The sequence below is a fragment of the Silene latifolia genome, chromosome 4, assembly GCF_048544455.1.
Source record: "Silene latifolia isolate original U9 population chromosome 4, ASM4854445v1, whole genome shotgun sequence".
NCBI classification, from domain to species: domain Eukaryota; kingdom Viridiplantae; phylum Streptophyta; class Magnoliopsida; order Caryophyllales; family Caryophyllaceae; genus Silene; species Silene latifolia.
In genome coordinates, this window is record NC_133529.1 from 10,503,142 (window position 1) to 10,523,246 (window position 20,105).

At 39.8% G+C, this 20,105-nt stretch overlaps 4 protein-coding genes across 4 annotated transcripts in view; 3 read left to right on the forward strand and 1 right to left on the reverse strand.

The window, feature by feature from the left end:
• The window catches only part of LOC141652899 (histone-lysine N-methyltransferase EZA1), a 149,210-nt gene that overhangs the window by 56,368 nt on the left and 72,737 nt on the right, over positions 1-20,105 (forward strand). The gene's annotated exons all lie outside the window — the stretch shown is intronic.
• On the reverse strand, positions 447-8,929 carry LOC141652889 (DEAD-box ATP-dependent RNA helicase 24). Its single transcript, XM_074460502.1, has 5 exons — positions 8,159-8,929; positions 2,251-3,479; positions 1,393-1,432; positions 909-1,296; positions 447-724 (listed from the first exon to the last, which is right to left on the reverse strand). Exons 1-5 carry the CDS (start codon positions 8,769-8,771, stop codon positions 676-678), a joined length of 2,319 nt encoding a protein of 772 aa, XP_074316603.1. The 5' UTR covers positions 8,772-8,929; the 3' UTR covers positions 447-675.
• LOC141652890 (receptor-like serine/threonine-protein kinase ALE2) lies at positions 10,845-16,678 on the forward strand. Its single transcript, XM_074460503.1, has 8 exons — positions 10,845-11,144; positions 12,078-12,461; positions 13,045-13,422; positions 13,803-14,009; positions 14,527-14,910; positions 15,018-15,261; positions 15,351-15,498; positions 15,923-16,678. The coding sequence occupies exons 1-8, from the start codon at positions 11,123-11,125 to the stop codon at positions 16,295-16,297; spliced, it is 2,142 nt and encodes a 713-aa protein (XP_074316604.1). The 5' UTR covers positions 10,845-11,122; the 3' UTR covers positions 16,298-16,678.
• On the forward strand, positions 16,863-17,952 carry LOC141652891 (uncharacterized). Its single transcript, XM_074460504.1, has one exon. It carries the CDS (start codon positions 16,977-16,979, stop codon positions 17,709-17,711), a length of 735 nt encoding a protein of 244 aa, XP_074316605.1. The 5' UTR covers positions 16,863-16,976; the 3' UTR covers positions 17,712-17,952.

Sequence of the window (20,105 nt, forward strand, 5' to 3'; positions counted from 1 at the left end):
TTTCACCATTTTTTAATAGAATGTAACCATTTAATGACAAAATGATATAATTAAAGTTACTTTTTACCTGAAAATGATGGTAACATTTTACCAGAAAATAGCAACATTTTATTGTAAAATGACTACATTTGATTTGTCTTATTTCAGACGGGAAATAGCCCGTCTGAAATAAGAATTTACGTTATGATTATGATTTATGATATGTTAAGAACACAACCCTTATATCTGCGTGACATTAATTGGTTAATTGGTTGCTCATAACAACACAACTCCAATTAAACAAGAATTGGACAAAGAAAGGAGTAGCACTGTCTACAGGGAGCCATACATTTACCCTCTTCGAGGTTGTACATTAGTCCATTACAAATTCCTCCCACAGAGCTTTTACCAGACAAGATCCATAATCGGTATGGAGTAAGGAGTATATTCAAAATTTGCAAGAAATATAGCAAGCAAATGAGATTTCGTTCTCCCGAAGGTGTGATATCTGAAATCTCAGTTGAATAGTTGATCAAGTGATAAAAACAAACAAGTTACTCAAAAATTACAGATTGCTAGAAGAATATGTAAAAAGAAGACATCCATTACAAGTCTCTATTATACTGGCATGAATGATACAGGGCCTTGAACTAATAAGCTTCTTCAATCATAATTCTCCGAGAAGACGGACATTTCTTAATTGTCCCATCCTGACGGTCTCCGCCTTTCTCTCCTCTCTCTTGAGCTGCCAAGCGGAACAAAAGGCATTATGGTTTGCATCACAAAATATTTGTCTTAAAGCACAACGGAAGGAATGAACATTTATTCATCCCGAAAATGTCTAGGTTGCTAGTATTTGTTAGCAGAGCTTCATATAAGCGATTCTGCTACCTAATTCAACTGAAACTCAAAAGTCAAGTTGTAGTTACCTTTCACTGCTTTTCTGTCCGGCATTTTGTCCAGGATTCTGATTATCAACGGTCCCACCCGAGGCTGGCACAAAATTGGTAGTAGGGGGTGGCCCGGGTCTGTTTCCATCACCCCCGATCATACCACCTGCAACAAAGCCGGATAATGCGGGTCTATAGGGGTTTGCATTGGCCGAACCTTGGGTTTGAGAGGTGGGTGATGCAGCCACAAAGCTGCTTTTGAATTTAGCGATCATCCCCGTCTTTAGAGAATTCAGGGCAGAAGCACGACTGGCTGGCTGGGAGGAAGTGCTGTTGCCTTCTGTATTATATCCAATTCCCAACCCAAAATCGACACCACGCACACCACGGTTACCACCGCCACCTCTTCCCTTACCCTTCTTTCCACCTGCATAAATCACCAACAAAACATCATTTTTACAGAACAAGAATGGTACTCTTAATTATCACTACAAAGATGTCACGTTCATAGGCAAAATTATACCTCCTTTTCTTGCATCACGTTTAGACCTGAACCTTCCATCCTAGAAATGATAAGATAAAACTAAACAGTGAGCACATACCGCAGCAATAACCGAGTGTAATAATTACTACTGTACTTTCCAACAAATCACAAAAGCACCTATGTTTCAGCATCTTTAATGAATGATTTTATAGCATCGACAGATTCAAAAATTCTAACCATTAAATCACACAAGAATGATGAATAACATATTTTAAATACACCTTTCCATGCTGACAGGAATTAACTACAATGTATAGAGTCTTACTACTCAGTACTCACACAGTCACATTGCCGTTTTCGTAATTCGACAACAATCATCAAATCACAGCTAATTCACATAGCTTACGTAAGAAGGAAAATTAAGGATCAATTGATCATAAAAGAAACTTGATCTAGTAGCACATTTTGAGTTCCATGGAACAAAATCAGCCACCTTAACACAAGTTTATTACAAAACACACAGACCCACAACTATTCTCATACCAAACACAAATCTATGTGGCACAGCGTAATTCTAAACATTACCAATATTCGATAATGTTTAGTCAGGAAACACAAGTTACCCAATATATGTTGAGCTAATTGCTGAGGGAATGATAACTTCTGTCAAAGCTGATGCTTATGTGGCATTGTAAGGATATCGCATCCAATGTGGTGCCTAGTTGGATGCACATGTGTGGCTCCACATGATTTTAGCACGACTTTACATATAATTGTGTCCCAAAAGAAACATGCACTTCAAGTTTCAAGCACACGTGACGTGACTGTGTTCAAATAATGAAAAGAATCAAACAAGGAAGGTCATGCAACAATATATGGCATAAACAGAAAAACTACCTTCATTGCAAGATCCATCAATTCCACCGACACGTTCTGCCCGGCAGCAATCAAACTATTGACCAACTCCCCAGCAAATTTTGCCTCTTTCAGTGTGATCAGAGTATACGCAACTCCGTCTTTATCACCAGCACGTCCTGTTCTACCGATACGATGTACATGCATATCCATTTCTTTTGCAATATCAAAGTTGACGACTGACTTAATTGATTTGATATCAAGACCTCGAGCAGCGACATCAGTGGCAATCAGAACATGAAAAGTCCCAGCCTTGAATTTCTGCAAAATCTCCATCCTTGAAGACTGGTCTTTGTCACCATGAAGAGCAGCAACTTTGAATCCTCTCTGAGCAAGTTGTGATTCAACTTCATCTACTGAGGCTTTTTTAGAAGCAAACACCAATACATCTCCTTCGTCGATCATTCCTGGCAGCTTTTCCAAGAGCCAAGGTAGCTTTTCAGCATCTGAAGGAAGAACCTGAACGACCTGGGTTATATCCTCATTCGCCATGCCTATCTCCCCTACTGTAACACGCACGGGATCAGAGAGTGTTTCCCTAGCCAACTTCTCCACTCTACGGGGCATGGTTGCTGAGAAAAGTAAAGTCTGACGGTCTGGCCTAATCTGACCAACAATAGACCTTATCTGAGGCTCAAAACCGAGGTCAAACATACGATCAGCTTCATCAAGCACCAGATAAGTTGTTCTTTTCATTGTCAGGGCTTTCATTTTTAGCAAGTCGATAAGTCTTCCGGGAGTGGCAACTACAATCTCAGCTCCGGCCTTGAGTTCCTTAAACTGCTCAAGCTTCGACATTCCACCATAAACTGCGGAAACACGAAGCCCATAGGATTTTGAAAACTTCTTAGCCTCCAAATATATCTGATGAGCTAACTCTCTAGTGGGCGCACAAATAACCCCGATAGGTCCCTCCCCTTTGTCAAGCTCTGGCTGGTCCATGATATGCACGATCATCGGAAGCACAAAAGCAGCTGTTTTTCCAGAACCAGTCTTGGCTATACCAATAATATCTAACCCGGACAAAACGATTGGCAATGCTTGGCACTGTATGCCGGTTGGTTTCTCATAGCCTTGCTTTGCAATAGCGGACAACAGAGGAGGAGGAAAGCCGCATTCTTCAAAAGTTTTAACTGGCCTTGGAACATCAAAACCAGAGACACGGATACTCAAGCTTTTCCGGTAGTCACTCACATCCTGTTCGCTCATTCCTAAAATAAAAAGATGGATATTTTTTAACACAAGCACAAATTATTATTTAGGCGGGACATATCCTTTTTACTATTAAAACAGGTTCATTTGATAGACAAGTTGTCTAGGAACTAGCAAAAGTTTGTCTCCACTATCATTATGTGGTAGTATTTGGGTTCGTTTTAGGAGTGAAACGGAGATGTCTATCTCAGTAATTCTAACTTTACACAAGAGCTTTCACTCAGAATCTAGCAGTATCAGTCATTTACAGAAAGAATAACCAATTTGCTTAACTATAACAACAACAACAACATCAGAGCCTTAATCCCAAAATGATTTGGGGTCGGCTGACATGAATCATCCTTTCGAACCGTCCATGGGTGAACGCACGCCTCAAAATGCGAATAAAAAGGGAAGATAAAAAAACAAAAGGGAGAACGAAAATGTAATGGAAAGTTAAGGTGAACTTAGGGGTTTTAAAATCGAATTCCGTCTTTCTTTTATAAAAACTTAAAATTTAAATCGAGAGAAAAGGTTAAAACGATTTTTAAAAACCGAAATAGAGTTGAGGATCCGGAATGAATCAGGTAAAATCTATAAGAAAGTGGTTGTTGAAAAAGTGTGTAATAAAGGAGAGAAAAATAAATAAATTAATTTCTTTAAATTAAATAAATAAATAAAAAACACTAAATCTGTCAAAAAAACATCAAATACTAAAAATCCACATGAATCCTTTCCCTCCATTGTGCCCTCTCCGTCACCATACTCTCCTCAAGCCCCAGAACTCTCATATCGTGCTCTATCACTCTCAACCATGTCTGTCTCGGTCTTCCCTCGCTCTCTAGGGACCTTTTTCTGTTCTCCAAGTCTCGGCCTCCTAATCAAAAGTGCGTCCATAGGTCTCCTTCTCACATGGCCAAACCATCTTAGTCGGTTTTCCATCATCTTGTCTTCTATTGGCGCCACTTTTACCTTTTCCCTAATCACCTCATTCCTTAACCGATCTTTCCTTGTATGTCCGCACATCCACCTCAACATGCGCATCTCCGCCACACTCATCTTTTGAATGTGACAATGTTTCACGCCCAACACTCGGAGTCGTAAAGTAGTAAGCCGGTGCCTAATTGCCGTGCGATAAAATTTTCTCTTTAATCTTTGGGGCATATCTTTATCGCATAGAAACCCTGAAGCACTCTTCCATTTCAACCATCCCGCTTTAATTCTGTGAGCCACATCTCCGTCTAACTCCCCATCTTTTTGAATAATAGATCCTAGATATCCGAAGAAATCCGAACCCTCAACAACATTCCCATCGAAAATAATACTCCCGCCTCTGTCGATCTCAACCCCGCCACCTTAGTGAACCGACACCTCAAATACTCGGTCTTACTCCCGCTCGGCCCGAACCCACGAGTCTCTAAAGTCCGCCTCCACAATTCCAACTTTCTCTCCACCCCTTCTTTTGTCTCATCAATCAACACAATATCATCAAAGAAACATCATACACCAAGGGATGTCGTCCCGAATATCCCTTGTCAACTCATCCATAACTATAGCGAAGAGAAAAGGACTAAGTGCGGAACCTTGATGCACCCCGATGGTAATAGGAAATTCTTCCGTTCTCCCAACATTAGTGCGGACACTTGCACTAGCCCCCTCATACATGTCCTTTATGAGGTCAATATATTTTCGCGACACACCCTTTCTCGCCAAAGCCCACCAAAGTACTTCTCTTGGTACCCTATCATATGCCTTTTCCAAGTCAATAAAAACCATATGCAAATCCTTCTTCTTGTCCTGATGGTATTCCATCAATTGTCTCATGATAAAAATCGCATCCATAGTCGATCTCCCGGGCATAAATCCAAATTGGTTTTCCGAGATGTCTACATATCTCCTAAGCCTTTGCTCGATTACCCGCTCCCATAACTTCATTGTATGACTCATAAGTTTAATTCCCCGATAATTGGAACACTCTTGGACATCACCTTTGTTCTTGTACAAAGGGACAAGAGTGCTTTTCCTCCAAGCCGATGGCATCTTGTTGCTCCTCCAAATCTTGTTGAAGAGCATGGTTACCCATTCAATCCCTTTCTCCCCGAAGCACCTCCAAACTTCTATGGGTATACCATCCGGTCCCTCTGCTTTCTTTGACCCCATCTTCCTTAACGCCTTTCTAACTTCACTCTTTTGTATTCTACGCACAAATTCCCGATTAACCATGCTTGGTGTTACCTCTACATCCCCAAAACCTTGTTCCTGATGTCCATTGAATAAATTATCAAAGTAAGAACTCCATCTAGCCTTTATCTCGTTATCCCGAACTTAACCTTGTCGTCCATATCTTTCACGCACCTAACTCTCCCAATATCTCTCGTCTTTCGATCTCTTATGCGAGCCAGTTTATAGATATCCTTCTCTCCTTCCCTCGTGTCCAACCTGGCATACACTTCTTGGTTAACTTTTGCCCTCGCATCCCGTACGGCCTTTTTAGCGGCTCGTCTAGCCTCCTTGTACTTTTCAAAGTTCTCATCACTCATGCATTTCCCCAGAACCTTATAGCATTCACGTTTAGTCTTTATCGCTTGTCTCACCACATCGTTCCACCAAGATGTGTCCTTACTTGATGGTCTATTCCCTTTAGATTCCCCTAAAACCTCCCTCGCCAAATCCTTTACAACATGCTCCAATTTATCCCACGTTGCATCAATATCTTTCTCCTCGCAATCCGACCAAATATCGCTACTTCCAACCTTATCCAAAAACGCTTGTTGGTTTCCCCCTTGTAGCTTCCACCACTTGATCCGTGCCTCACCGATTATCTTTCTCTTCCTCAAGTCTCTCTTACCCCGAAAATCAAGAACCACTAGTCTATGTTGTGTTGCGGCACTTTCCCTGGGTATGACCTTGCAATCGGTGTACTCTTTCCTCCACACATTCCTTACCAAAAGGAAGTCAATTTGACTAGCATTACCTCCACTTCTATAAGTCACCAAATGAGAATGTCTTTTCTCGAACCAAGTGTTCATTATACCCAAGTCATATGCCAAAGCAAAATCCAATATGTCACTTCCTGCTTCATTTCTCTCCCCGAACCCAAAACCCCCATGAATGTTCTCAAAGCCAACTCGACTAGTACCCACATGCCCATTGAGGTCACCACCAATGATCAATTTCTCTCCAATAGGGACTCGTTCTACAACCTCTTCCAAATCTTCCCAGAAGGCTCGTCGAAAAGAAGCATCCAAACCTACTTGAGGTGCGTAAGCACTTATAACCGTCACCACCTCATCCCCGACTACAAGCTTAATACTCATAATCCTATCACTCTTTCTCGATACTTCTACCACATCATCAATGTAATCTTTATCAATGACAATACCCACTCCATTACGACTTTTGTCTTTACCCGTGTACCAAAGCTTATAACCCCAAGGCGCTATCACCCTTGCTTTATCTCCGACCCACTTTGTCTCTTGTAGACACATTATATGCACTCTCCTCCTTTTCATAACCTCCCCTACCTCGCCTAATCTCCTGTCAAAGAGCCAACATTCCAAGTACCAAACCGTAACCTACTACCCTTCCTAAAGTCATGTCCCGATTTCTTTACCCGCTCTTGACCATGCTTCCTAGATCCAAACCTATTTGACACCACACCCATACTTCGAGGTGGCGCGCCGCTTTTGGGGCGACGACCTAACAACCCTTGCATATTTTTCACTACACCCGGGTCTAGACGATGTAGCGCACCCTTGCCTATTTGACACCACCCCCAGATGTAAAGATGGCGCGTCGCTTCCGGGCGACGACCTAGCAACCCTCACATACTTATCACTACACCCGGGTCTAAGAACTGTTGGAATTTTTGAAATTGGGTTACATGACAGGTTCTGAGTAGTTTGAACGGCATATTAAATTACACCCTCCATGTCATTTTTATCGCCTTCTTTTCTATTTTGGGAAATATTTATGGAGTATTGGTAAAATAACAACCACATCCCTTAAATTAAAGAGAATGGGGACAAATGGGGGCAGTGTCATCAAGGAAGTGGTAGTTTACAGATTAAGTGGAATACTGGTAGTTAGTTCATTAACCCTACTAAATTCAGAATAGGGACACAATTAATTTGGAAAACATTTCGGGGGAGAGGGGACAATAAAAGTGGAATGGAGGGTAACTTAACCGAGCAGCTTCGGGCAAACACTATAATTGAACTGGTTCAATGTTTCCAAGTAAAGACGAGATGATGCAAGACTGAGAGCTTAGTAGGAAGGCAGACAATAGTTAAAATCGGATCCAACGTGATACGAAAGGGAAGCACCCACCCCAGCCCCAAGTGACAAATGGGTAGACAAAGCCGATATATCAGGAAGCACATAAGCAAACAGGACGGGTAGAAATATAAATTTGTCTATAATGTTGAGATAGCTTCTTACACCGTCTTCAAAAACCTTAGTTTATAGGCAATAGCAACGACAACACTCAACTCACAGCGAGCATAATCTCATTCACAGATACTCCCTCCGTCCCAATCATTTGTATACCTTTTGATTAAAATACTACTCATAAAAAATATAAAAGGTAAACAAATGATTGAGACGGAAGGAGTAACTACTCGGGACTTTACAACTAACACAGTAGATAAATTGAAACAGCGAAGCAACAGAAATAATCGAAAATAGACGATGAAAGTACCGGAAATGGAAGGCTTCTCATCATAAAAATCCTTATTAAAAGGCTCATAATCAATATCAGTATGATCCAAAGCAGCAATAGGTTCAATCTTCCTCTTATCGACGACAACCGGATTATCATCACTATCATAATCAAGCATACCAGCATCAACAGCTTTAGCAGCAGCATAAACCTCCTCATCAGAATCATACCCAGCGCGAAGCGCATCCGAAGCCAATGTCAATGCCGCATCCTTCTTAGCACGCAAGAAAGTTTCCATGGGGTCGTCTTCATCGTCATCGTCCCTATACTTGTCGAGCTTCTCCTTAGGGTTTGGCGCCGGGGCGGCTTTCATTTCCTGGTGAATTCCCTCCATGAATGCATCCAGCGGGTCGATTTCTTCATCTTCCGCGGCGGTTGGAGTGGTGTCGGTTGCGGTGGTTGTGGTGGCGGCGGTGGTGTCGTCGTAGTCGATGTTGTCGAGGTCGGTGTCTTCGTAGTGGTCGTGAGGAGCACGTGAGGAGGATGGAGGGACGTAGAGGCGTTGTGGAGGTGGTTGTTGAGAGCGTTCGAAGTTGTAGGTTTGTTGTTTATTAATGCCGAATCCTTGGAATCCTAATTTGCGCTTCGACATGATCGATTAATTGATTGATTGATTGGGTGATTGAAGTATTGATTGATTTGGATTGATATATAAACCCTAATTGTGATAATTGGGGGAAAAACAAAGGGGGGAGCTGGAGGTGGGTTCGGGGGGTGGGTTTGCGACTTTGCGGTGTATTTGTTCAGACTATATGTTCTTCGGTTGGTAAACGGTTCAATAGAGCCGGGTTGGACTTTGGAGTCAGGTCAATTCGGGTTTAGATTTTCCTGGTTTGCAATAATTTGGGTCGGTCATTCGGGTCGGATTATTTCCTGATTATTTGAGGTTAACAGTTAGTTTCCCATAATAAATATTCGGGTCGGCTTGAATAAATTCTGGTCAATTCGGGTTCCAAGGTTGATTCGAGTCCTCAAATCGGGTGCGGGTCGGGTTATTCTGATATGATCAGTTTTGTCAGGTCTAGTTGTAGTTGATCTCATTTACCACAGTTAGATACCATTTTAAAAATAACACTGTGGAATACTGCATTTGTCTTGACACAAAGATCGGTATAAGCCCCATTTGTAGACATTGTTATTGAATGACAAGTGGATAATAGGTCATATGAATAATTGGAAATTTGAAATACCCTTCAATAATATTTCCAATATAGAAAGTTAAACAAAAGACTCAAACACCCATAAATAAAATAGGTAAACAAATCATCGAGTCATATGGAGTATTATTTTATATGACAGATAGGACAAGAGTTTGTCAATTGTCATTGAAACATTTTTTTCACATCCATTTATTTGAACAATAAAAATGGGATAGAGGAATAAATATTTTTCATCACAAATTCTTATTTATAACGGAGACTTTTCGCCACAAACTTGTGACTTCTCATATGATGTAAGTGGTAGAGAGCTTGTGAGACACAAGTCCGTAACCGTCACAAACGAGACTTATTGTTTTTTCATATAAGGTGAATTGATTATTATATGTAAACACAATTTGTTTTTCTACACGTTTTTTCTAACAGGTGCTATAAGATCACACATTAATAAGCCGGACATGTAAATATTGACAACATATCCTCATCAGAATGCAAGTATAAACTTTCTTCTACCATAATTAGTGAGAATATCTTATAAACATTTCCATATACAGTTTATTAATGTCTGTCCTTAGGATACACTTTAGAAATATCGTTTAAAAAAAATATTCGTAAAATGAAGGTGAATTTAGAGTTGGCAATCCGAGCCTCGTGCTGGTGGGCGGCACGGCCCACGACACAGCACAACGAGAAAATCGAGGAAGCACGGGCACGACACGACCGGGCTTGAGACGGGCTTTGACACGATTTTTTTCAGATATCCGTGTGGAGCCCGACACGCATCAGGCACGACGGGCCTGACACGGCCGGCCCCTGAAAGCACGAAGGATTATAGCCGTTGTTTAGTTGTTCATTGTTGTCTGTTGTAGAGTTAGCAATAAAAGCCAAATATGACTGTTGGAATTATAGAACCGTTAATGGCTGTTGCCTGTTTGTTTGCTTTTTATTTTTTTATTCAATTCATTTCTTCACAATTCACTCAATCTCTTACTCTCTTTTACTTACTCTATAAATATCGTTTCTTAATTGTTTAATTAAATTTCTTTTTTTCATCATTTCTTAATTATTTAATTAAAAATCTTTTTTTAATATTGTTTCTTAATTATTTAATTAAATCGACTACATAAAAAATATAAGTAATTAAGTACATTAATATTTAATAAAATATATTAAATAATTAATATTCATCATTTATTAAACAAAAAATACTAAAAATATATCAATTATAAAACAAATTTTTAAAAATAAAAAATAAAAAAAATAAAAGTACATGGGTCGGCCCATGGACTAGGCACGAACATCCATGAGCCAGGCACAGCCCGAGCACGAAAATGGCCGTGCCTTGGGCGGGCCGCGGCGGGAGATCGGGTGAACGGGCCAAGCACCCCACTAACCGCGCCTGGGCCGGGCCAAATTATGAGGCAGACAAGCAGGCCGGCCCAGCACAGCCCATTGCCTCCGTGAATTGGTGAGATTTGAATGGCAAATAAACAACGTAAACATTGACTGTCTGAGTGTCTGACTAATGAGTATCATTCTCACATTCTCAATTTTTGAGCTTTGACTCGGGAGTCGGGACTGGGACTACGACTCACCTCCGTCTTCAATAATTTCTTTCTCTCCTTTTCTGTTATTAAAAAAATGTCGGTAGCCTTTGAAAACTAAACCAGTAATCTTTAATGGCTGTGTAAACATCTAACAGCTGGTAGTTAGCGTCAGTAACTACCTAGCTTCTGCTACTTAGCTTTATTTCATTCCCAATTCCTCACTCAGATCCCCCTTCACCATGCCTATTTCTCCTTCCTCAGGTTCGCTTTTCTCTCTCTCTTTTTATTTTTATTTTTTATTTTTTATTTTTTATTGGATCTCCAAACCTAACTAACTTAGTCTGCACCGGTCGAGGAGGAGAGAGTGTCCGCTTTAGAAGTAAAGGAATTAGTAATGAGCGGAGTAGCTCCTTGGTTTATATAGTTGGATCAAATTAGGGTTTCTCCTCTTCCCTTGGCTCTTCCTAACTTCAGCTTGCTGCGGAGCCAGGCGGGGGCTAGCAGGGGCGCTTGCCCTCGCTGAATAATGCAAAAGCTGAAAATTGCAATAAATTATTGATTTATTTCTCTGGTTTTCACTATTAGATAAGTAGTTTGCCGTTTTGCCCCCGCTGGAATTTCTCGCCCCCCTAACGTCAAATCTTGGCTCCGTCACTTGCTATTTATATATATTGCACTAGTTTCCACTTGTTGCTGTGCCAATTACAAACATATGTTGCCATCCTTGGATTAAGGATTTTGGAGCTAGGACAAGATTAGATTAGGAAAATCAAGGGATCGGAGGATGCAGGGGTTCTAGGGGAATCGTTACGACCTGGATGACTATGCTATATCAATCCCTTTATTAAACTTCTTAGCCTATATTTGAGTTTGTGACATTACACTTTGTGGGTTTGGATCGAGGGATTTGGAGGGAAAAGAAAGGGAGGGAGAGTAGGTGATTTAAAATCCCTTGTTTGGATAGTAAATAAGGGTGGAGGGAAATGGAGGGGGAGAGATTTGAAGGGATCCAATTTCCGTCCTCCAAGCCTCATCAAAATCTCTCCACAATAGGCAAGATTTGGAGGAAATTGTATCCAAACAACCACACTCCATTTCCTTTCCCTTTCCCTTCCCTCCTTCCCCCTCCCCTCCCGTTCCCCCACTTTTGCTATCCAAACACATCAGTTGTTTCATGTCAACTTTCCATTGCAGGATTTTCAGGCAAATTTAATTGGATGCGTTTGATATGGCTGCTAATTTCATGTTATCTAGTCGGCAGCCATGCTGAATCATTTGATGATCATATTAAACATGCAAAGCCTGCTCTTGTCACTGCTAAGTCTTCTGCTGTCTACCAGTCACATCTTCCATCCCCACGCTTAACGCGAACTCTTGGATCTACCATGCGTGAGGATCAGTATTATGAACAACAATTAACTATTGCTCATCCTCCTGTTACTTCTAAACTATCTGAACCATTCACGACGAGGAATGTAAAAGCGCCTCCAGTTGAAGACTTTATGGCTCCTCTCTTGGCTGACTCAGCTCCAGCACACTCTAGGTTACCTGAGCCACCTCTCTCCCCTAAAACATCAAGTAAGAGCCTTTTTTTGGTAGCATCTTATGCTTTAGAACTAGTTTACTCGCTTTTGTTAGACGAAAAAGCTGGGGTCCTGTGATGTCTTTCGATTACTAAAGAATGAAGACTATGACTTATTTTTGTCTTGACCTCTCCTTTCCTCAACACATCACTGTCTAATTTTAGTCATCGACATCTCTGCTTTGAATCTGCATTTGCATTCTCTGCGCAACAACGCAAACAACCTTGTGTCGTACACCGTTGAATTTATAGCTTTTCGTTTCCCTTTTCCCAAACAATAGGCTACTTTTTAGGATTACTCAACTTTTTTGACCATGTAGTAGAGTGAATTAAATGTTATACTCTTAATGGTTTTTCCGTAGCTTGGAAGAGATAGAGAAAACATTGAACTGGTATTCTTCCTATACTAGTCTTTCTTAACCAACATTTGACAAGTATTTATGATCAAAGATCTTTTGTTTATTTATATGTTGATTTTTTCCTGAAAGCATCTCTAGTTTGCTCAGATCTTAAGTTATATTCCCCTCATTGATTAATATTTCACTGGTAGTTACTTTGTTCGTGTTTAATGTGTCCCAGGCTGTTGCGGACCTGATATGGTGCAAAAGCGAGAGAGCCCGAGCTGCCATTGTGTTTATCCCATTAAGCTTGATCTCCTTCTTTCCAATGTTACGCTAAACCCAGACTGGAATCTTTTCCTTTATGAATTTGCTTCAGGACTAGGTCTCCGTGGCTCTCAAATACAAATGAATAACTTCTATTGGGTCACTTTGACAAGCCTAAATATTTCCTTGGATATTACTCCACATACGGGGACTGGTTTTTCATCTAGTGGTGCTTCTGCTATAAACTCCTCACTTTTACTGCATAAGGTGCATATAGACTCGAAATTAGTGGGTGTGGGTGATTATAAGCTCCTCAACGTGACTTGGTACCAGCCCCCTGCCTCTTCACTAGGTAATTCCACTTCAACAACTGACTTTGTTGACGGCTAAACCATTGTTCAGTTTCCGGCCCCAACATTTATGCAATCTGTTTTTTTTTTTTTGTCATTATTGAAACTATTAGGCTACCCATTCTTTATTGGCTGGGTATATGCCTTCTACAGTTTTATATTTCCCTACTAGTGTTTGGCATTCTAATGTCTTCCTGAAACCATTATGACATTGTATGGACTTTATTCGTTTCACCTACCATTGGAACATGAAGAGAAATCGGCTTGATTGAGCAATAATGTCCTTTTTTGCTCTTATCTAGCTCACAGTAGTACTGTAGTAGCATTTTCTTATTCACACCTTTGTTGCTTGAACTAATTTGTCTTTAAATGAGTGATGCAGCTCCTTTGTCTGCTCCTGCGCCTGTCAAAACACCTCATCGTGAAATATCTACTCCTAAACCTCCAGTTTCTTCAAACAAGGGGAAGTCATCAACTTTAATCATTGTTCTTAGTATCGCTGCTGGTCTTGTGGTCATGACCATAGTATTTCTAGTGATCATATGCTGCTCATCTCATCAAAAGACTGAACCATCTTTTAAAGATCCAGGTATGATATCATTCCCTCTAGATCCCTGTACATTAACTGCTGTTGCATTTTACTTTCTTGTCAATGCTTCCACCTTTCAATTTGGTAAAAAGCTAAGAGAAAAGGTAGAGAATGTTCTGAGGACTCATGCTGTCTACTTGTATTTGTAAATTGTAAGTGAAGCTGTATAAATCCAGATGTATTGCTGTATGTCGAATTCACTGAAAGTTTTTCACGACTGGATGCACTGTTAAATATTTGTATGTTGAAGTAGAGGGGTCGTATGCCTCCGAGGCTGAGACCTTACCCTCTATTGAACACTCAGAGAGGCTGTTTGTAGTTTGCCTATTGTGAAAATTGCTTGTGAGTTAATTGATACTGTATTACTGTTTCACAATTGCCTCTCCGTATCATCAATTTTTACCTACAGTAAATCCTATTTTAGTTATTTTCAGAACCCTTTGCTCTTTTTATCCCGTTTGCTGCTTGTAGCGGAGAATTTTGTTGCCACTAAAATTTTCTTTTCTATTTCTCAAAGAAAATTTTGGAGCAAGGCCAACAATTCCGGATACTGGCCCAGCTGGAGGGTCTCTTCCGCACCCTAGCAGTACAAGATATTTGTCATACGAAGAGCTGAAGAAGGCAACAAATAATTTTGAAAAGGCGAGCATACTAGGAGAGGGTGGGTTTGGCAAAGTTTTCAAGGGAATTCTGAGTGATGGCACTGCTGTAGCAATCAAGAGGCTCACCAATGGTGGACCTCAAGGGGATAAGGAGTTTTTGGTCGAGGTTGAAATGCTTAGCAGGTTGCATCACCGTAACCTTGTTAAGCTTGTGGGATACTTTAGCAGTCGGGAATCTTCTCAGAATTTGCTGTGTTACGAGCTTGTTCCTAATGGAAGTCTAGAGGCGTGGCTTCATGGTAAATGTTCTTTCTCTGAAGACATAAAATTTCAAATCCAAGTCGTTTTTTGTAGTACGTGTATCTTTCGTTATATGTTGAATTTCGGAACATTACCCGTGCTTCAGGTCCTCTGGGAGTCAACTGTCCATTAGATTGGGATACCAGAATGAAGATTGCACTTGATGCAGCAAGAGGACTTACATACCTGCATGAGGACTCACAGCCTTGTGTTATACACAGGGACTTCAAGGCATCAAATATATTGTTGGAGAATAACTTCACTGCAAAGGTTGCTGATTTTGGACTTGCCAAACAGGCCCCTGAGGGCAGGCAAACTTATTTGTCTACTCGGGTTATGGGAACTTTTGGGTTAGCTCCTTCTTCTTGTACTCCAGACATATTATTCCATTATCTTATAAATGATTTGATTTTACTGAAGCCAATTAATTTACTAACAGTTATGTTGCGCCGGAGTATGCCATGACTGGTCATCTACTTGTTAAAAGTGATGTATATAGCTACGGTGTTGTTTTGCTTGAGTTGCTCACTGGAAGAAAGCCCGTGGATATGGCTCAGCCATCTGGGCAGGAGAACCTTGTTACCTGGGTTAGTACAATTCTTGGTTGATTAGTTTTGATTTCCAAATGATCAATGGAGTAGTAGTTTATTACAACAACACCACCAAAGCCTTAATCCCAAAATGATTTGGGGTCGGCTGACATGAATCATCCTTTAGAACAGTCCAAGGGTGAACGCACACCTCAAAATGCGAAAAAATAGAAAAGAAAAATTGAAAAACAATAGGGGGTGAATCATAATACAAAAGCCAGGTAAACTTATAGGATTTAAAATCGAAGTCCGGATTTCTTTTATAAAAACCTTAGAATTTAAATCGAGAATAAAGATTAAAACGATTTTGAAAACTGAAGTAAAACTTAAAGATCCGGAATACCTTAAAAGTGAATCAAGTATTAATATATAAGAAAGTTGTACAACACAAAAACTTGGGACTAATATATCTGCTCTACAGTCGAGGCCTATTTTGAGAGACAAGGATCGTCTTGAAGAACTAGCTGATACAAAACTTGAAGGCAAATACCCGAAAGAAGATTTTATTCGGGTTTGCACAATTGCAGCTGCTTGTGTAGCACCAGAGGCAAACCAGCGGCCTACCATGGGCGAGGTGGTGCAGTCTCTTAAAATGGTGCAGCGTGTTACAGAATATCAAGATGGCGGTGCGGGGTCCGCTAACCTGAGGTCAAACCTAAGACAGTCCATGACAGCCTTTGAGTCTGATAGGACATCATCGATATTCTCATCAGGTGCTTACTCTGGTTTGAGTGTCTTCGACGAAAATATATCTCGAACTGCAGTTTTCTCCGAAGATTTGCACGAAGGTAGATAGCTAGAAGCTGACATCATCGAACTTGCACAATGTCTGATCACTTACTCACAGAACGAAATTGAAGATCAGAGATTTTTCTTTAGCGGCCACTGATGACCTGATCTTCACTGAAGAATGCAGGTGTGAGTGATTATTTCCTGTATCTCACTCGGCAATCGCTGCTTCACTGTGTTCTTATGTAAATATTCTACTCCTTATTTGATCTTGTCATTCTGTGATTGTGTTTTTAACTCAAAAGGGGCTTCCAAAATGTAAAAAGCCATTCCTTTTTTCCCCATGTTTTCAGATGTAGCGCGGAAATGGTCAGAATTCTTTTGGTGGTAATTTTTGTGGATGAGCTTTGTTCGGGAAAAAATGTGATCAGAATTCTTTTGGTGGTAATTCTGAGATAATTACTGAAATTGGGTACAGCTAAAGATAAGTTCAATAATAGTAAACAGATCTCAGATGATATCTGATTACCTTTGAACAGTTATGTAAAAATAGCAGTTTTTACAGCATTTTCCGTTGTCTAATTAGCCAAAATGACTTTTTATGAATATAATCAATTTTATCTCACCTCGTTTCCTCGAAATTTTTCTCAATAAATTCTTTCCAAAATCATTGTAAATTCAAAACATATTTCCTATAGGTGAGATCTAAAAAATAATATTTCCTTTATTCATCTAAAAAATAAATAATGGAGTTCAATTACATTGCTGTTTTCTGTCTTTACCTGACATCTTTTCTTGTTATTAAACATGCTTCATGTAGTTCTGGTAAATTTTTACTACCAGATGATGTTTCATTGTTTGCATTGCCGCCAGTTTTAGATGTCGGATCCACAATCACCTCATCAATCTTTGATTTCGATGAAGCTTCCTCTCCAACTGCGTCCTCGCCTTCAGCCTCATCACCTGAAACATCTATTACATCCCTCATCGCCGATATAACAAGCACCAATCTAATTGACGTTCCTAAAAAAGTCGTTGATGCCTGCAAAAACACAGATCATCCAAATGAATGTTCAAACTCGGTCGCTCCCTTATTAAAAGAAAATGAAAACCTTGGGCCGGTTTCCATCTTACAAGGCGAGACTAAAGCTTTTGATCACGCTCTTGAGGTCGCAAAGGAAGACATTGGTGGTGAAGAAGACGACAACGCGCAAGCCATATCTACTTGCAAACAAATGTATGAAAATGCAAGAGAAGAGATCTCTAAGGCAATGGAATTGGCATCTAAAAATGACAAATATGGTGTCAATATTTATTTGAGTGCAGCTCTAACATACATTGATACATGCAAAGATGAAATTCCTAAGGACATGAAGGAGGATTCTAAAATTGTTCAAACTAACAAATTGTTGGAAGAATTGGCTAGCAATACTTTGGCATTGGGTAACAATGCCTTGGGCCTTGATAATGAAGAAAATTGATTCCTCTATACTATGGAACTTCAGCAGGTTTTTTTAAGACGGTCGTAAATTAAGATTTCTCACAACCCCTTTACAGTTTTAACATTATTTAAATAGGGTGTGAGTGTCGTCTTAACTTAAGACGGTCTTATACATGTAGGAATTTGTGATGGAATTTATGTAGTCATTATAACAAGTTGATTTATAAAATGTATTGAACTCCATAATGTTAAATAATTAATTAATTTATTATACCTCTTAATTATAGGGACTTGTTAATCCCGCTCATCAATATACTAAATCCCGCGCATTTGTCCACTGCTATTCCATAATTGCCCTTCGTGTTAAAAATAGTTAAAAAAGAGCTCTCCGGCTCTCCCCCCTCTTTTCTCAAAACCTAACCAATTCGTTAATAATATGTAATTTTTTCGTTTTATCAACAATTTTATGATACTGTATTTAAATTGCTTTAACTAATGTTTTTTTTAATCAAAAAAAGGATTATTTATTAAATTCGGGTTTCAATTGAATCAATTATAATTAAAGTCGGGTTGCTGAAGGGGTGGTTGTGGGGTCGTCAAATACACCGGAGTAGGTATGTACACCAATTTCTCATGATATATTTATAAGAATTATGCGGTATACCACATTAAGATACGTGTTAGGAAAACCGAGTATCATATTAGGATTAGAAAACACAAGACAAGATAGATTAATTAATTTAATATATTTCTAATTTTAGTAGAGATAGGAATCTTCATCTACATCGTACTTTAAACCGCCAATTGCTTATTTGCTTGTATATAAATATATACTCTGTTGCCTCCAAGGTTTATTCATTCATATATTACAAAAATCAATCGATGACAATCTCTAAAATTGGTGTTTTTAATAATATTTCGGCTCTAAATCAGATTAATATAGAGGAAGCAGCTGTTTCGCAAGACCTAAAATTAGAGTTTTTTCCTTCTTTACCCTCAGATAATTATCCTATACGAAAAAACCTACGCCACCTTTCCGAATGGGCTCTATTCGAAGACGAGGAGGGTCCCGAAACAATATCCTCCGAAGATACCCACGTTAACTGGACCAGAATACAATACTTGAACCGCTTGAAGAAGCCTTTTGAAGATGAAAAACCCGAATACTCGGATAATATCCCGGTATTTGGTCCTATTGAAAAAGGCAAGTCTTTAGACATTATATCAATGTTATCCAACAATAGTCGAGATTATCTTGTTCGTAATAATGGCGACCGTGTTCTAGTCGAAAGCCTTAGGGGAAAATACCTCCTTATTTGTTGTTACTTTGTGCCTATGCCAATTGACACTTATGCAGCCCGCACGTGCTTGGATCTGATCCACGCGTATTCAAAATTGTCTCTCGAAAGATCTGATGAGTTTGAGATGATCATGGTTGCGAAGATGAGATCCGGTTGGGTTCATGATGAAGTGGCTTTTGACCACTTCTTCTCCGCATTCCCGTGTCTTGCTGTCCCGTTTTGGGATTCGTATTCTCGCGATTTCATTTGCAAGTCTTTCAAATTAAAGGTAAGCGACTCTACTATTATTGTGGATCCTGAACAAACTGTTTTGCAGCGTTCATATCATAGTAATATTTTCCGTTATTATGGATCATCTTCATTTCCTTTTACTGACGAGAGACTCCGCCAACTTCAAACGGAACTTTTCGAAATGAGGTTAAGATTAGACAAGAAGGATAATAATAATAATAATAATAATAATAACAATAATAATAATACGCCTTCCCTTGAGGAACTCGTCTGCCTTAGTCCCTCTGATTATCTACGAAAATGCGATAATAATGACGAATTAGTGTCTGTTTCCGATTTGAACAAGAAGCTTGTCGGATTATACTTGTGTTATGACACGGATTTCCTTACGACACTTAATTTCTTCCATAAGAAATGTATAGCAAAAGGGCTCGAGTTTGAGATCGTATTAGTATACCTACCCTTTATCGGCGATATCCACTGGTTTCAGAATCGCGTCAAGGTAGAATTAGCAAAGCGGAAGATATCATGGTGGGTATTACCGTTTAATGACACAGTAAGTCGAAGGTTGTTTCGAATTCAGCCTGATACAGAAGATAGAGTGATGATTCTAGGTCCGAATAGCTCGTTTGGGGATTCCATGGGAAGAGAGGTTATGTCTTATTTCGGTATTCAGGCATATCCGTTTACAAGACGGAGTATTGTCGATAAAGAGTCCGCCAAATTAAGGGAATTTACACTAGAGTCGGTGTTGATGGTGTCTGACGATAATAATTATGTCGTTAACAAAGATGGGGATCGCGTTCCCATGGGTAATCTACTTGGGAAGAATATTATTCTTCTTCTCGATTATTTTCCAACAAGTATGATCCTCGATATGTATGAGAAGCTTATTGAATGGT

Bases quoted from the DNA above. Each gene is read 5' to 3' on its own strand.
- LOC141652889 (XM_074460502.1), bottom strand. From the start codon at position 8,771: ATGTCGAAGCGCAAATTAGGATTCCAAGGATTCGGCATTAATAAACAA. The intron at 3,480-8,158 runs GTACTTTCATCG...TTTTTATTTTAG, and splicing joins TGAGAAGCCTTCCATTTCCG to GAATGAGCGAACAGGATGTG. The intron at 725-908 runs GTAACTACAACT...TCCGCTTGGCAG, and splicing joins GGACAGAAAAGCAGTGAAAG to CTCAAGAGAGAGGAGAGAAA.
- LOC141652890 (XM_074460503.1), top strand. From the start codon at position 11,123: ATGCCTATTTCTCCTTCCTCAG. The intron at 14,010-14,526 runs GTATGATATCAT...TATTTCTCAAAG, and splicing joins ACCATCTTTTAAAGATCCAG to AAAATTTTGGAGCAAGGCCA. The intron at 15,499-15,922 runs GTTAGTACAATT...TCTGCTCTACAG, and splicing joins AGGAGAACCTTGTTACCTGG to TCGAGGCCTATTTTGAGAGA.
- LOC141652891 (XM_074460504.1), top strand. From the start codon at position 16,977: ATGGAGTTCAATTACATTGCTGTTTTCTGTCTTTACCTGACATCTTTT.